Raw genomic sequence first — 17306 nt, 5'->3', positions numbered from 1 at the left:
GAAAACATTTCTTCAGCAGCCGCCGTGTTCAGCAGCAGCCTTAGGCCCACAAAGGCCCCTTTGACGGTGTAGCCACGGGCGGGGGGAGGCAGGCCTGGCGGCAGCCACTCCCCTAATGGGACCCAGGCCTACAGGAAATCCACCTGGGCTGCCGCCGCTGCCTCAGGAAGAAGGGGCCCCACCCAGGCCCACTGCCACCACCCACTGCCCGCCATGACCCACGGCCCGCCTCCTCCCTCCTTGTGCCAGAGCCTTCAGCAGCCGCTAATTGAATCCAGAGCCTCGCGTGGCTGGGCCTGACTCGGCGCTGACATCAACACCCGGTGGGGCCTGCTCCCTGGGTCTGGCTGGGCTGACTCTGTGCCACCAGGGGTGAGCCTGAGTGCTGGGGGCTAGGGCCATGACCTGTGGGACAGTGGCATGGGGTCTGCAGGAGGCTCACTGCAGCATGTTCTGGGTGCCCCTGCAGCGGCAGCCCAGTGGGTCCCCTCCCCTCCATCCCACTGAGGGTAACAGGAAAAGGTGCTGTGTATCCACCACTGTCCCCAAGCTCCCTGCACCCAGTCCAGGCCACAGCTGCACTCAGCATCCCTGCCCCCACCTCAGCATGCAGCCTTCCTGGAAGATGCTCCGACTTCTAGGGTTTCCGGAAAGCCTGGGCACATCCCTAATGCAGAGGCTGAGGGGGCATCCCAAGGCCACCATCCTGGCACCATCTGCAAGCCAGCCTGGGCCCTTTGTTCCTGTCCCCCAGCTTCTCCTGCTTGCTGGGGCTCGGCCCCTTTCTCCCCACCCATGGGGTCCCTGCCTTTGATGATTCACACTTCCCCTCCCACCAAAGCCCTCACTGTAGCCAGGGGCAGAAGGCAGGGAGCAGGATTTCCTGCTGCGCCCATGCTGGGCAGTGGAGTGGCATGGGGCTGGGGCCATGCAAACCGCTTGGCTCTCCTGGGACGCTGTAGGGAAGGTCCTGGAGGCCACCTGGTCCCAGGACCATCCATGAGTCCTGGAATGAGAGAGCCCAGGGCCCTGTCCCTAGAGGAAAGCAGGCAGTGAACTGCCCATCAGACCAACCCACGAGGGCCTCACCTGGCCTCACATCTGCCACAAGCCTCTCCCAGCTGCACATGGGCCAGAGCTCCTGCTGGCAGAAGACCGGGCCTGGGGAAGGTGAGGCTCCCTGACCCGTCCTTGTCCGAGGCCAGAGGCAGCCCTGCTCCCACCTGGGCCCAGCCTCACCGCATTCAAGCCTAGGGTGGATGGCACCCAGGTCAGGACACCTGGGAGGGCTGCCCAAGCCCAGAGGCTGCTGACTGAGGGCCCCGGCTCCCCACAGTGAGGGCCGCTCCTTCTTCATCTCCCTCCACCCAGCCCTTCTACCCTGGGGCTGAGCCCAAGAAACACACTTCATCTTTTATTTTTTCTTACAAAAGGCCTTCATATCATCGTTTGTCTTACAAAAACCAAAGTCCTTGTCTCTGAGTTTGAAAAACATCTTCCCAGAATAAATGGGAAAGGATCTCTTATAAATATATATATATTTTAAAAAAGCAAAACATGTTCCTAAAGCATCTTCCTTTCCAGTTTCTTTTGTTCCTTCGCTTCCTGGGGCCAAGGCTAGAGTCACACAGCCGCCCACCCGCTCTCCCTCTGCTCTTTCCGGGAGCTTCCTTCACTGGCCCCCAGAGTCTGCCTGGAGTGGGAGAGCCCAGCAGGGCCCAGGCATGCGTTACCAGCACATGGCAGGGCCCGCCGTGCCCAGGGACTGCACGTTGCAGAGGGCAGGGCGGACACCGTCCTCATAGGCACTCGGTTCTGGGGACGTTAGGGCTCGTCAGCTGGGCCATAGCATCTCACAGATGAGGAGACCCAGGTCCAGAGGGGACAGGGCCCAGCTGTGGTCACACAGCCCTGTCTGCACACGTCCCCGAGGTTGGGACTGAGAACTTACATGGTGTGGCAGCAGGAGGGGGCTGGCCATCTCAGTGGCTGAGAGCCCGGCCCCAGCTGCCCTGTCTCTCTCTGGCTTAGATGTAGGGCTTTGCGTGGAGGGGTGACTGGAGGCCAGGCCCTGGGAAGCCCATGAGTGGCACCTCACACTCAGACCTGCTGGGCAGGGCCTCTCCACCGCCCTCTGTTGCCTTCGGGCCTGGCTCCAAGGGGGCCTTCACTCCCTCCAGTTCCAGGGGCCCAGCCCCTGGCCCCACCTGCCCTTTGTCCTGAGCCGCTGCTGCCATGGCCCGCCCCCGCCGCACACAGTAGGCTGCCCCCACCGCAGCCAGCGCGGCCAGGAGCACCGCAGCCAGGGCGGGCGCAATGAGGAGCGGCAGGTTGCCCTCGCGGGCCTGGGTGACTGGGGCGTGGTTGGAGTGGACGGCTGGGGGTGTATGGGCCTCCCCGCAGGCCTCCTCGCCCTCCGGCACCCGCCCGGGCCCCAAAGGCATGACACAGATGGAGTAAGTGGCGTTGGGCCGCAGCTGGGTGACCGTGTACTCAGTGAGCGAGGCAGGCAGCCGCAGCGTCACCAGCCGCTTATCAGGGCCCGATAGGTTGCAGTAGGTGAGGCGGAGGCTCCTGAGCTGCACGGAGCTCCCCTGGAGGTAGCGCTGCAGCCCCACACGCAGGGAGGTGGGGCTCACCGGCTCAATGCCCAGGGTCAGGGGCTGTGGTGGCCTCAGTGTGACTGGTGTAGGGCTGGGCCGTGTCCCCTGCCCCATCCGGCTCTCACAGTACAGGCCTGTGAAGCCCTCAGGGCACAGGCACGCCAGGTGGTGCCGTGCCCCCAGGTGGCATGTGCCCCCATTGAGGCAGGTGGACGGTGGGCAGTCCTGGGGCTGGGGGACAGGCCCTACAGTCGGTGGGGCAGTGGAGGGCGGGCTGGGGGCCTCAGTGGCCGGCTCTGTGGGGCTAAGCCAGGTAGGAGCCAAGCTAGAAGACAAGGGTGTGGGCTCCCACACCACAGGCCTCGTGGTGGGCACTGTGGCTGTGGTGGTGGTGGCTGGGCAGCCAAAGTCGGCGTAGTCAAGCTCCAGGAGCAGCCGGCCCGCGTTCTTGGGCGGGAAGTGGCAGCGCGTCTCCTCAGGGCTGGCCAGTGTGACGTGGCTCTCGCGCACCCAGGGGCCAAACCAGCTCAGGGGGCACACGCAGTTGAAGGGGTTGCGGGCAGCTGCCAGCAGCCGCAGGCGAGGGAAGAGGCCTGAGAGGTCTCCAGGCAGGGCCTGCAGGCTTAGGTTGCTCACGTCCAGCTCCTGCAGGGCAGCCAGGCCGGCCAGGTCCTCGGGCCGCAGCTGGGCAATGCGGGTGTTGCCGGCCAGCCGCAGGCGTGTCAGGCCCCGGAGGCCTCGGATCACAGGTGGCACTCGCTCCAGCTGGTTGTCGGACACATCCAGGTCGTGGAGGTTGCGCAAGCGGCTGAAGAGCCCCTCGTCCAGCTGCTGCAGCCCCAGACCGGCCAGCCGCAGCGCCTCCACATTGGCAGTGTCCAGGATGCCGGGCTCCAGGGCCAGGAGGCTGTTGTGGCTGAGGTCCAGCAGCAGCAGGCGAGGCAGGCGCAGCAGGGGCAGTGCCCGCAGCTCGTTGTCCTGCAGCTTGAGCTCCAGGAGGCGGTCGAGCGTGTCGAAGGCACCAGGCTGGATGTGGCGGATGCGGTTCTTGCCCAGGTAGAGGCGCTCGAGGCGCCGCAGGCCACGGAAGGTCTCATTGGTGATCTCATGCAGCCTGTTGGCTGTCAGGTCCAGGTTGCTGAGGTTGGCGAGTGGCTGGAAGACCCCGCTGGGCAGGCTGGCGATCTGGTTCTGTGACAGGTCCAGGAGCTGCAGGCCCGGCAGGCTGGCAAAGCTGCCTGCATCGAGCGTGGTGATGCCGTTCTCAAAGACGTACAGCCCCACCGTGTCGGGTGGCACGTCTCGGGGCACCGTGGTCCCCTGGCGGGCAGTGCAGAAGACTGTCTGTGGCTGGCTGCACTGGCAGCCGGATGGGCAGCCCTGCACCCCAGGCCCCAGGGCCAGGAGCAGGAGCAGCGGCAGCAGCAGAGGGACCCTGGAGCACATCTTCTGTCCCTGGGAGCACAGAGGAGGCAGAGACAGAAGACTGTGAGTCAGGGGCCTAGAAGGCAGCCACGCCAGCAAGAGCCAGAGGGAATTCACTGCTCCTGCCCCCAAATGCAAGAGAACCCAATGGTTATGAGTCAGGTCTCCAGTGCCCCGACCCAGGTTCTGTCCCAGCCCCGTCACTCCCTCACTGTGTGACCTTGTCATTATATCCAATGCACACCGAGGTCATCATGGGGCGTGACATCCACTGAACGTGCAGTGACCATGCACTGCTTCCTCCTGAACCCCAGGCCCTCCTGCCTCTGCCTAGGTAGGTTCCCCCATCCCCTGCCTCGGAGATGGACAGGGAAGGAGAGAATGGTGGGACTTGGAGTGGCAGCTCCTCCCTACAGGGTCTGGAAGAGGGGGCAGGCAGGCAGCTGGGTGGGTGTGTAAGCAGAGAAGCTGGCTGCCTTGGCCGCTGGCTCCTGCTGCCACGCTCCGTGTCCCGCCCCCCTTGGAGGAGGGAATGCAGTGGGAAGACTTCACATGGAAACTATGGGATCCATGTTTTTCCACTTGGGCAGTCAGACCTGCTTAGGCTGGGGGCTGCGGGCCACCAGGAAGTGGCCGGCGGGAAGGTTCCTGGAGGGGGGGCAGAGGCCACAGGCATTGGCAGGTGTCCCCTGTAAGGGAGGGAGGCGGGGAGCTGAGGCTGGTGACAGAGCTGGAGCTGGGGGGCCACAGGGCTCAGGTGGGAACACTGGCTACATGGCAGCCCCAGGGGCAGTGTCAGGCCTGGGAAAACTCTGCAGAGTCATTCATCTACTTTTTTTTTTTTTTTGAGACGGAGTCTTGCTCTGTCACCCAAGCTGGAGTGCAGTGGCGAGATCTCAGCTCACTGCAACCTCTGCCTCCGGGGTTCAAGCAATTCTCCTGCCTCAGCCTCCCATGTAGCTGGGACTACAGGTGCCAGCCACCATGCATGGGTAATTTTTGTATTTTTTTTTTTTTTAGTAGAGACAGGGTTTCACCACATTGGTCAGGCTGGTCTCGAACTCCTGACCTCAGGTGATCTGCCCGCCTCAGCCTCCAAAAGTGCTGGGATTACAGGCGTGAGCCACCGCGCCTGGCTTCATCTACTGTTTCTTGGGGTCTGCCCTGAGCTGGGCACCAAGAAAGATGAGCAGCAGCCATCCCCTTGGCAGTGATGGTGCAAGTCCCTCCCATGTGCCAGCGAAGTGGGAAGGACGAAGGAACACTTAAGTGTTTACCGTCACCTCAGGTAGCCCCCCAGCAGCCACGTCAGGGCAGACAGAAGAAAGCAGGGCTCATGGAGGTGCAGGGACTCGCTGCCATTGCAGTGCCAGCAAGTCCGAGCCAGAGCCCAGGTGTGCAGCAGCCGCCTGTGATGGATGCATGCCCTCCAGATGCCCTGGGGGCGGGGGCTCCCACCAGCCGCTCCAGGCTCTAGATCTTAGCTGCACTGCCCAAGTCAGGCAGGTCTGTGGCTGGCCCCCATCACCTAGACTCCTGGGGAGACCGCTGGGGCCATCCCCAGGAGCAGCCATCCCCACTTTGGCACCCCTAGAAGTCCCTGAGCCTCATACGGGGTGCCAGCCCGTCCCCAGGAAGCATCCTGCCCAGTGGCGCCTGCAGCTCACACAAGAGCCCTTTGTGCTGGAGCCCGGGCTTCCCCTTCCCCCACACAGGACGTGCAGGTAGTCCAGGGAACACGACCCCGACCCAGCCTGCACTCCGCCCCAGGCTGGGGGGACCCGTCCATGGGGCTCCCTCTCCCCAAGGTACATAGGTTCCTGGAATGTGAGAAGGAGGAGCAGGTGGTCCCAGGACAGATTAGACAAGTCACTGGTGAGGTGGCCACTGGGGTCTGTGGGTAGCTCGAGGTGAAGGAAGGAGCCCTTGTCCCCGGGATTGGGCCCACGCAGGCCCTGCCCACCTGTAGTATCGCGCTGCCAGAGTCGTCTCCCCTAGGAGCTACCGACCCTGAGCCCCTAGCCAGTTAGTGACAACAAGCGCCCTTCAGAGGCCAGCAGGCTAAGCCTCCCCAACCTAGTGGTGTCCCCCTTGCTGTCGTGTGCCCCCTCACCTCCCTGAGGTGAGACCCAGCCTGCCTTTGCCATAGGTGTCTCCAGGCCCACTTGGCTCAGCTCTGCCGAGTGGACAGCCCAGGAGGGCCTGGCACTGAGTACTGGAAGAAGTTAGCACCCCAAACCCCAGGCACGCATCCCTGGCCGGGCCTGCCCACCCCAGGGGGTCTCGTGTCTGATGACCTAAGGCCCTGGGGCCACACCCCCAGCCTTCTCCTCCCCCATGGGACCCGCTCCACCCTCACTGACTCAGAGGACGGCGGGTGCGGCCTGGCCTCCAGATGTGGGCTGTGAGTGACCCCCACCCACACCATGTCCATGTGGGGGGTGAGGCCACCTCTGCCTGAATTAGCCCTCCCAGCAGGGCCAGGACAGGGTCAGGAAGGGTACAGCCAGGTTCCAGGGTGGGAGGGGATCCTCCACGTGGCCAGCCTCAGCTCCCCTTGGGCCTCGTTTAAGGTCACAGTTAAGAGCTGTCACTCCAGGCAGGCAGCCCTGGGCTCAGAGGTGTCCAAGCTGTGAGGCCACAGACAGTGACTTTGCTCTCACACCTCGATTTCTTCATCTGAGTATCTGGGACACTTCAGGGCTGCAGTGGGGGATGCATGTGGAGTCCTCAGCCCTGCGAGGCCAGGTGTGCAGGCCAGCTCTTAGGGGCACGTGCTGGGGGGTGCTCTTCGCCCTGCACTGGGGAGGGGGACCAGCCGTTGCTCTGGGCTCCGTAATCTGTTGGGTCTTTAATCAGCAAGGTTGTGAAGGGGGAGGGGATGCTGTGGGTCCATCTGGCCACAGGGTGGCTTTCCGGCTGACAGGTAGTGAGCTGTGGGATGTGCGTCCCTGTCAGCAGGACAGGGGTCTAGGTCAGGACTGTGGGCTGGGGTCCTGGGCTGACCACCCAGCAGGCGGCAGCCAGCCTGCTTCCCAGCCCTGTAAAATGTGCAGTGAGCTCTTTTGCCTGAGCCCCAGTTCTGCCCCCACAGCAAAGGGAGGAGGGAGGAGGCAGCGCTGGAGCTTTGGAAAACCCCAGAGTTTGTAAGCTACAGGCTGGCAGCTCTGAGGGCGCCGCCAGGGGCTCCTGGCGCTGAGAACCCATCAGCCAGCCCCGAGAGGAACCGAGCGGGGGAAGGCTGACCGAGAGGAACCCAGCAAGGGAAGGCTGACTGTGGAGGGGACAGTGGCAGAGGACAGAGGCCAGAGTTCCTTTCTCAACTGTGGGCCTAAGTTTCTCACCTCTGGAGTTGGTGCAAGCAGCCCTGCCCCCTCACCCTCTGGAGTTGTAGTTTTCTGTTGTTCTGTTTGTTTTTAAATGGGGAAGTTCTTTTAACAAGTTCTGGGAGCTGTCCCGCCCGCCTGGGGTCTGGGCGTGTGCTTGGTGTGTGCATGGGGCTGGAGGCTGTCTACAGGTCACACTGTGGTTGCTGCAGTCTACCCACCCTTCTACCTGGTGATCCCAGGACCTGGGCTTTGATATTTGATCCACTAGTCAGGCAGGGAGGTGAGACCTTTTCCTCTGCCCAGTGCAGGAGGTGTTCCGGAGGCAGCCCTGGGATTCGGGGACATTGAGGGGTGGGAAGATGACAGCAAGGGTCTGGGGTCTCCCTCCTCCACCCAAGTTCCTCAGCCTTGCTGAGTGCTGCTGCCAGCCTTGCCCTCTCCCTGGCACAGTAGCTGGCATAGGGCGACAGGGTCCACAGCCCGGCCACAGCCCCCACCTCAGCCCCCATCATGCAGTGGGCGCTGCTCCTGGCGCCTGTGTCTGGGGTGACTTGGTTTGTGCTCGGGGCACTTGGCTAAGTGGTCGGTAAACATTCACCGCAGAGGGCGTTACTCATAAACGCAGAACCCTGCCTGCCCCCTGGGCGCGGGTACTACTAAGGGAGAGGGCTTCAGGCCAGCTTTATACAGATGGAACGTCCCCACACCAAGGCTGCCCTTCAACCTGGGGGCTGAGGAGCGGGGGTGGGGTATCTCTGGTTCTGGAACGGGGCATGTGGTGGGTGAGCTGTCCTTTGGCGGCCCCCTTCGGCACAGGACTTCAGGGAGGGGCACTATGAGTAAGGAGGACAAGGCACTCGTCATCTCAACTCCCAGGGGGACGCCCACCCACCCCTGGGGTACACCACACACGCCCAGGGTCAGGCGGGGACGGGCGAGGGGATAGCATGGCTGGGGTGGGACTCAGGCATCTGGTGACCACATCAGCCTCTGGCAAGCACATCTCACTGATCCTGGGGCAGGCAGTGTGCCTGCTGAGTAGGGGACAGGCTTGGACAGAAAGACAGTCTGAGGCCAGTACGCCCCTCCTGTGCCGTATGCTTCAGAGTGGGTGCAGGACGGGCGCTGCAGGTCTGACCCTGAGACTCCGGGCCCCTGCTCCTCATGCTGGCCCGCCAAGGCTCTGTGTGGCCGGCCAGGCCTGGCAGCAGCCCAGCCCCGGGAGTCCGCCAACCCCTCCAGGCAGGCGGGACTGTGCCGGCGGCCAGGACGGCTGGCTCCAGTTTCGCTGACGTGTCCGAGGAGGCGCAGGGCCCGGCTGGGTCCGCCCCGTCTCCCCTTCCTTGGGACACAACAGTCCCAAGGGTAGGGCAGAGAGGTCAGGGGTCGTGGGCTCTCACAGAAGGGGCAGAGAGGCTGGGCCTTGCTCGAGTTCCTCAGGGACTACGGCAGGTAGGCCCTCCCTATAGGCACGGGGACCCCTGGCTGGTGATTGAGCGGGGGTCCCCATGGGTGTCAGCCTCTTTCTTACTCCATCCACCACCCCAAGCTGGTGCTCTTCATTCCACAGATAATGCCACAGCCAGGAGCTCAGTCAGGCACTCACACGCTTTGTGACCTCACCCAAGCAAACTCCCCTCTCTGGGCTTCCGTCTCCCACCTGTGACGCCAGGGCTTTGCCCCCCCAGGCTGCACATCAGAATCACCCAGGAAGCTTTCTAAAAAACCTCCATGCTGGGGCCCCACCCCCAGGCCAATTAAACAAGAAATTCTGCCGGGCACGGTGGCTCATGCCTGTAATCCCAGCACTTTGGGAGGCCAAGGCAGGAGGATCATGAGGTCAGGAGATTGGGACCATCCTGGCTAACATGGTGAAACCCCGTCTCTACTAAAAATACAAAAAAATTAGCCGGGCGTGGTGGCAGGCGCCTGTAGTCCCAGCTACTTGGGAGGCTGAGACAGGAGAATGGTGTGAACCTGGGAGGCAGAGCTTGCAGTGAGCCAAGATTGCGCCACTGCACTCCAGCCTGGGAGACACAGCAAGACTCCGTCTCAAAAAAAAAAAAGAATTTCTAGGAGTGAGACCCAGGCAGAGCTGTACTTTGGAGAAGCTCCTTGAGCGAGTCCTCGGCACAGCCAGGGTTCAGAACACCAGGACAGAGGGCTGCAAAGGGGACAGTCAGGATGTCAGCTCGTCTTCCTGTGCAGAGAGGAGGCTCTGGATCCTGGAGCAGGTGTGGACCAGCTGGCAGGGCTGGGAGAAGGGCAGGCACAGTGCCTTCCCTCCTCCTTCCACCCAGGAGGCTGGCCCAGCCCCAGGTGGGTGCCTTCAGTAGCACCAGGGGTAACTTGGCAGCTGCCAGACCTGTTAGCCCAGGGCAGGGAGACCAGTGACTAAGGCCAGGCCCCAGTTCAAGTGAGCCCCTGGGGCGGTGGGACGTGCCATCGTAGTCACAAGAGGTGCAACCTGTCAGGGAGGACACCTGTGGCCCTGGGAGCTGTGCAGTGGCTGCAGCCCAACTAGAAATGGGCCAGTCCAGATGCCACTTTTGGCACGCGGCAGGTGTGATGCCACCAGGGCTGGGCCCTCACACGGGGCCTCCTCACTGCCCTGTCCCCACCCAGGGGCAAGCACCCATCTAGTAAGGCCCTAACCTGCAATTAACCCTGAACTTGCCAGAAGAACACCTTAGTCACCAAGGAAGGCCACCAGCCCTAAGCTTCTTGGGCCTGGGGGTCTGAGAAGGAAGTGGCCCTGGAAGGGGTCTTGCCCTTCTCAAGCTCCCCAAGCCGAACCCCCCACAATCACCCAGGGTTCTTGGCCAACCCGTGGCAGAAATGGCATCCCTGGGGTCTGTGAGCTGATCAATGGGCAGTTGGGATGGATTCAGGGAGACAGAACAGGACCTGGCCACTGAACCACAACCCTGCCCCCGCACTGCTCTCAATGCCCAGCCGGGCTCGGGGCCCAGGGCCAGCAGGGGCTCCAGCGGCCGCCCCAGCCCCTTCCCGGTGCAGGCCGGCTCCCTCCTCCCTCCTTAATTAAATCTCTCAGGCAGCCCCTGAGGAATGTCAGAGCCTTATTGCATTCTCCACGAGGAGTCTGGTGGGGGCTGTCTCCAACCCTGGAGAATAACTGGCCCCTCGCCTGCCCCCACCGCCCCCCCAAAACCGAGGTGGCCTGAGGGAGCCTCCTCCAGCCTCCTCACACCCAGGGAGGCTGGAATGAGGAAAAGCGGGGGAGGCCGGCGGCCCAGCGCGGAGGGAAAGCGATCCGGCTGACTCTGGAATGTGGAAACCGATAAAAGGAAGGAGGCTGAGGCCCTGCCCCTCCTGGTGCAAGCAGGCTCCCCCAAACACCCACACCCACTCCCAAATAAACAGCCCTGCTCCAGTCACGAGCACACAGACACGCCCACGCCAGACACACGCCCACTGGGCAGTGCTCCTGCAGACACACACACACACACACACACACATGTGCACCCTCCCCCTTCTCCAAGAACTCACGCAAATTCCACAGCAGTGAGGGGAGCTGGTTTTCTTGGCAGCACAGAGCCTTGGGCTCCCCAGCCCAGGGAGGGGATTCTAAGGGCAGCTGATGGGGGGTCCAGGAGAGGTCACTAACAGAGTTAGGTGGCCTTGCTACCCTCCCATGAGCTCAGGGCTGGCCAGTGGTCAGGGATAGCCATCCTTGTGGGCAGCCTCCCCTCTACACACCTCTGCTCACTGGCAGGACTGGCTGTCTGGCCTGCTGAGGTGGGAGCTCCCTCCTGGGCTCAGCAGGGCCCTGCTTTCTTGTTCCCAGAGGCTACCCAGTGTTGTGTTGGGACTCACTTATAAGCCCAGGCAAGGACTTAATTCTCTTTACCTGGGACTTGTCCCAGCTCCCCCGGGGCTGTCAGTGGGGGTGACAGTAATGGGAGCTAGGAGCCGCGGACCCATCTCCTGCCCGGGCCATCTCCCTTGCCATCTCCCTGGCCCCTGGGCTGCGTGCCAGAGGGGCCTTCCTCGGGTAAGCACAGGTCTGGGCAGTGTCTGAGAGGCTCCTTATGCTGAATCCCATTCTCCCATTCCCAGAATATGGAGAGAGAGATGCCATCTGGACAAATGCCCTGGGACCCCAGCCCCCAGCCCCATCCCCATCCCCATCTGACCCTCTGGACCCACAGGTATCAGGACAGCTGTTGCAACGTGCAGGAGACGGGGGCGGGGAGGGGACAGGCAGTGCCCGGCCCCCAGGCTGGCATGCGTACGCGCATCCTCCCTCCCCAGGCCCAGGGGAGGCTAGATAATGGTCTGGAGGGGATCCAGCTGGGCTGCTCATCACCAGAGCCTCTTCCTGCCTCTGACACTCTGTTTACAGAAGCTCCAGGCCAACTCCCCTGGGAGAAGAGAGTAAACTCAGGGGACTGCTCCCCATCCCCCACCCGCCTGCCCCAGCTCTGTTGGGTTTTTGTCAATAGCTGGGCCCATCCTGGACTTTGCTGCCCACTGGACTGGCCCTAATGGACCCTGCTTGGAAGGTCCCAGCCCGGCCACCCCTCTATGCCCTCAACACCCAAAGTGCAGTCTAGTGTGAAGGAACCTTGGAGATTTTATCCAGTCCCCAGCCCTGGAGGCTCTCAGCCCGGGGAAGGGGGCTCTAGGTCCCGCTGCCTCTCTCCAGAGCCTTACCTGTCCTTGGTGCAAAAGGCATGGGGACACCTAGACCCCCAGGACCCCTTCCTTCCACCCTGCACCCTCCACCCCTGAGCCACAGCAGGGGAGGCGGTCAGTGACCCTGATGTGGCAATCGTTAACGAATCGGGGAGCGGCAGAATGGTTGGCACCAATCGGCTGGCCTGCCAGTGACCACAGGGGACCTCAGCAGTCCTCAGGCCCCAGCACTGCCAGCCCAGGGACACAAAGGACTAGGCTGGCTCCAGGCCACTGGGTTTGCAGCCCAAGCAAAGCCCCTTCCCTGGCAGAGGCAGAGACCCGGCACCCTGATACCCGGAGCTCTAAGGGCCCTGGCCAATACAGGTCCATCCCCCACCTGGAAGGATGGGCATCGGACGCCCACCAGCCACTCCCCGCCCCTCCCTAGGGCTGCATATCTGTAGCCCCCAGCTGTGCTTTGAGTGACAAGGGTCCAGAGGACTCCAGGCAGCCCTTCTGCACAGCAGCACCTACTGCCGGACCCCAGGAGGCAAAAGTAACCCAAGCCTGCGGCTTGGCTATCCCCCTCAAAGGGGTTTGATTCATAAAACTGGTCACGCCGGAGGCCCAGCCGTGGGAGGAGGAAGCATGGGACGTGGTGTTTATTTTGTCTGCTTGCAGCCTCGCGGGCTCACCGCACACTCAGTCGGGCACCCTGGCCGGCCGCGGGGCTGTCGGCGTCCCAGGACGGCGGGGGAGGGAGCGCACAGGGCCTGCCCGCCGGGCGGCCCAGGTGACCGTGCGGGGCTGGGGCCGCGGTCCCGTCCGAGAGTGCATGTGTGCGCGCGGCGGCGGTCCCCACGCGTGTGCACAGCCTGGCCGTGGCGCCCCCTCCCCCGCCCGCAACCCCCCAGCCCCGCAGAAACTCACCGGGAGGCGGCGGCGGCGCAGGGAGCCGGGCGGGGCAGGCTGCGGCCTCAGTCTTTCCCGGCCGCTCGGGCCCGAGGGGGTCCTGGGTCCCGAGGCAACCGCGTTCGGGTACGCGTCCACCCGCCCCGGGCTCGGGCTCCGGAGTCGGCTCGCTGGAGGCAGGTCGCGCCTTAAGAGTCCCGGGGGGCGGGCCCGCCGCTGCAGGGGGCGGGGCCTCTCCCCATTGGCCGGGGCGGAGCCGCGTGGAGACACGCCCCTTCCCCACCGAGGGGCTCGTGGGCCGGGTTGCCCTGGCCCTCACCCTGCGGCCTCCCGACCTGGGCGGGGAGACCTTGCCCGTCGTGGGTTTGCCGGATGACACTGGGCAGGTTTCTGCTTTCTGTGTAAAAAGCGAGAGACTATTTAGGAATCCTAAGCGTCACAGCCCAGATGCCTATGAGGCACCAGGCAGGTGACAAATGCCAGAAGTCCACCCCAGGGCCTCTGCGGCCCTGGAGAGGCGGGATGGCGGGAGTGGGGCTGGTAAGGCCTGAGTCCTCATGACCAGCCCGGGCCAGCTAGAGCTTTGGATTTTTGAAGAGAAACTGGAAATCCAGATTTTTAGGTGAAATCTCTCAATGTGTTATTGTTGGTAGCTAATCCCAATTTCAAAAAACTCCTGGCAGCCCACACAAAGCCCTTTCAAGAGCCTCCTAAGTACAAACTCCAATGCCAAATCTGAGCTCAGGGTCCTCTTAGCCACGACAGCCTTCAGAGTTGTGAGCAGCCCTGGACTCTCTTCCCCACCATATTATGAGATGAAGGGGCTGTGTCAGGGAGGGCAGTGGTGGTCTGCCCACAGCCCCACAGTTACTGGCAGCTTCAAGCCTGAGATGTGGAGGCATAGGGGTGGTCACCGTCGGTGGGTGGGGCCTGGGCTGCAGTTGACAGTGGCCCTTGATTGGGCAGGAGGGGCGGGTGCCAGGGGCTGGACTAGTCCAAAAAAATCCCCTGCCTTGGAGGATTCCAGGAAAACACTCTGCCCTCCTCCCCCTCCGCATTTGTGGTCAGTCATGCCTCAGAGCCTTTGGGGGCCCAGCTCAGCTCCTGACTTCCGGAGAGCCTTGGGACACCCACACCCCCTCCAGCCCGGCCTGTAGCCAAGGCCCTTGGCTGGGCTAGCTCTAGTCTTTGGGGGGCCTGAAGGCTTATCCCTGGGAGGCTGGGCCACACCAGCTGGAGGGTTTCCTAGTCTCTGGAGGACTCAGTTATCTCCAGAAGACAGGATGGCCTCTGTGTCTAGCCGTCAAGGGCTAAGCAGGGTCTGGCAGGGACAGTCACCTTCTGGACCTCCCGTCCACAGGGCCCTCTCCCCACAGGGCCCCTTTCTAGGGCTGGCGGGGCTCCACACCCCATACGTTTCTCAGTCTACGTGGATTAGGGCATGGCTTGCGGACCTCTGTTCCTGGGTTGGGGCTGGCCTTTGGGTGCATTTAGTGCAGGCTTTATGGGAGTTTTTACAACTTTGAAGGCACTGCTAACATTGAAAAATCAGGTGGTTTCATATTAAAATGGGGCTTCCCAGCTTGCATTGAACAGGAACTCTCACCTGGGGCTGAGTGGCGGTTGCTCCCTCTGCCAAAATGTGGGCTCATGGGTCACCCCAGTCCCCACCACTCCCTGCTGCCTCCTGCCAAGCTGTGCACTCACTTGAGTTTCCTGCCCGGCCCCAGAACCATCTGAGCTTCCAATCAGTGCTGTGCAGCCTCTTGTCGGACTGTTTCCCTGCCTCTTCCCTTGGCCCTGTGTCCTCTGAAGCCCTCAGAAGCATCCGCAGATGCCCAGGGTCAGGGGTAAAGAGGGCTCCAAGAGCCTCCAGCCTGGCTTTCCTCAAGGAACAGGACCTCCTGATGGCCTTGAAGCTTCTCACCTCTGTGGCCGGTTCTTGCAGACGGAGAGACCCCATCTGCCTGGTGTTCACCCCCTGCCCCAATCCTGTGCCCTGGCCTTACACAGGTCCCCACTTACCCAGAGGCTCAAGGGAAGCTTTTAGGAGACCCCTCTCAGTTTATCCAACATTGCCTTGTATGGTTTCAAGGTGCCACCCGCCTTTAGAACCTGGTTACCAGCAGTCTGCACACAGCGGGGGAGTTAGGGGCTGTGGGGGTGGAGGGGGGTCAAAGGATCCTAACTAACTCTCCAGCCTGGGTGATAGGGACAGATCCAGGGGACCCAGCCTGCTTTGAACTGGTGCAATGGCAGAATGTCTGGGTTGGTGGGAAGGGGCCTGAGCGAGAGGGATGGGCTGGAGGGGAGGACAGAGGAGGAGCCTTGCAGCTGCTCCTTGTAGCAAGCACACCCTTGGTGCTTCCTCTCTGTGCTAATCACAGGAGTCTTGGGAGTGCTGGCGGGGCTTATCCGGAGGCTGAAGCTGCTCATGCCTCCCAGTTGGTACTGAGGTTGTCTTCTAGCTCCTGGGACCTGGCTGAGGGGCGGGGGCAGATCCGGGCTTTAGACCTTCTATAACTTTATGCCTGGGACAGACCCCTGGACCTGGGTCAGGGTCAGAGCCCTTCCCAGTGGCAGGTCCAGATTCCAGCAGGAGAGGTGCCGGCAATACCTCTTACCACCCCTGGCCCTCTGCCTGGCTGGGGCTCATGTACCATGTTCCGGACCCAGACCCGGCTTGGCTCTCTTTACATGGCCTGGGGTCAGGCCCATGCCAGCACTTGGCCAACCTTTGGGGCTGGGTGCCGTGACCCCATTTCTTGGCCCGTGCCATGGCAGACAGGATGCCCCTGCCTGGCAGAGTTGTCCAGATGGCTCTGCCTGAGGCAAGGAAGACTGGCCTGACCTGTCAGAGGAGCCAGCCCTGCCCTCCCTGACTTCCCGCCCCCTCGGCCCCAGCTCCTGAGTCAGTGGCTGGCTGGCTGGCTGGGACGATGGAACGGGGGTGAGGGAGGCTGAGCACCAGGCTTCCTCAGGCAGTTGGCTCAGCACACAGGTGAGCCTCTGATGCCATGAGGTGGCCCCAGGCCTGTTTCCCACCTCTCATAAGGGCAGCAGAGGGGCCACAGGAGACCCGCCCATCCTACTTGCCCTCAGCTTCTGTCCTGGGACCTGTTTCCACTCCTCCCAGCCTGTGCCCCCAGCAGCCAGTGTGATCCCTGCTCAGTGCCAGTCTGGTCCTATCCTCTTTCTATTTTTATTTTTTTGAGATAGGGTCCTGCTGTGTTGCCCAGGCTGAGCAGGGTGATGTGATTTTTTGTTTTTTTGAGATGGAGTCTCACTCTGTTGCCGAGACTGGAGTGCAGTGGTGTGATCTCGGCCCACTGCAACCTCCGCCTCCTGGGTTCAAGTGATTCTCCTGCCTCAGCCTCCTGAGTAGCTGGGATTACAGGTGCGTGCCACCATTCTCAGCTCATTTTTGCATTTTTAGTAGAGAAGAGTTTTCACCATGTTGGCCAGTCTGGTCTCAAACTCCTGACCTAAAGTGATCTGCCCGCCTCAGCCTCCCAAAGTGCTGGGATTACAGATGTGAGCCACCACGTCCAGCCGGTGATGCAATCTTGACTCACTGCAGCCTCAAACTCCTGGGCTCAAGTGACCCTCCTGCCTCAGCCTCCCGAGTAGCTGGGACCACAGGTGTGCACTACCACACCGGGCTAATTTTTAATTTTATTTTTTGAGGTGGAGTCTCACTCTGTCACCCAGGCTGGAATGCATTGGTGCCATCTCGGCTCACTGCAAACTCCACCTCCCAGGTTCCAGCGGTTCTTCTGCCTCAGCCTCCCAATTAGCTGGGATTACAGATGCACACCACCACACTTGACCAATTTTTGTATTTTTAGTAGAGACAGGGTTTCATCATGTTGGCCTGACTGGTCTCAAACTCCTGACCTCCAGTGATCCACCCGCCTCGGCCTCCCAAAGTGCTGGGATTACAGGCGTGAGCCAGCATACCTGGCTAATTTTTTAATTTTTAATTTTTTGAAGAGCCACGATCTCATGATGTTGCCCAGGCTGGTCACAGTGTTGACCCACTAGGCTCAAGTGATTCTCCCACCTCAGCCTCCCAAAGTGCTGGCTGGGATCACGGACATGAGTCACTGTGCCTGGCCTAGCCTCTTTTGCTTGAAGCGCACCGTCACCTTTTCATTGCTCGTCCACTGGAGGCAGAACTCCGCCTCCCCACATGCACCAGGCCCCTTCTCATCTAGCCTCCACCTGCCCATCCTGAGCCTCAGCCCTCACCCACACTGTCCAGGCTGTCAGGCACATTGTCCATCTTGTTCCTCAAACAGGCCATGAACCCACCTGCCACAGGACCTTTGCACAGGCTGTGTTCTCCCTGAAACTCTCTTCCTGTGAGGTGTTTGATTTCTGCATGACCTTGGGA

General features: G+C 62.0%; 2 protein-coding genes across 7 annotated transcripts in view; one reads left to right on the top strand and one right to left on the bottom strand.

Moving 5' to 3' along the window:
- The window catches only part of LOC129016358 (mitochondrial import inner membrane translocase subunit TIM16), a 76846-nt gene that overhangs the window by 31676 nt on the left and 27864 nt on the right, over positions 1-17306 (top strand). The window lies entirely within an intron of this gene.
- VASN (vasorin) lies at positions 1413-13094 on the bottom strand. Its single transcript, XM_054455762.2, has 2 exons — positions 12929-13094; positions 1413-4058 (listed from the first exon to the last, which is right to left on the bottom strand). The coding sequence occupies exon 2, from the start codon at positions 4047-4049 to the stop codon at positions 2028-2030; it is 2022 nt and encodes a 673-aa protein (XP_054311737.2). The 5' UTR covers positions 4050-4058; positions 12929-13094; the 3' UTR covers positions 1413-2027.

Source organism: Pongo pygmaeus, chromosome 18, assembly GCF_028885625.2.
Source record: "Pongo pygmaeus isolate AG05252 chromosome 18, NHGRI_mPonPyg2-v2.0_pri, whole genome shotgun sequence".
Lineage (NCBI taxonomy): Eukaryota > Metazoa > Chordata > Mammalia > Primates > Hominidae > Pongo > Pongo pygmaeus.
Note: the sequence above shows the minus strand (reverse complement) of the source record. Positions and strands in the feature narration are given on the sequence as shown.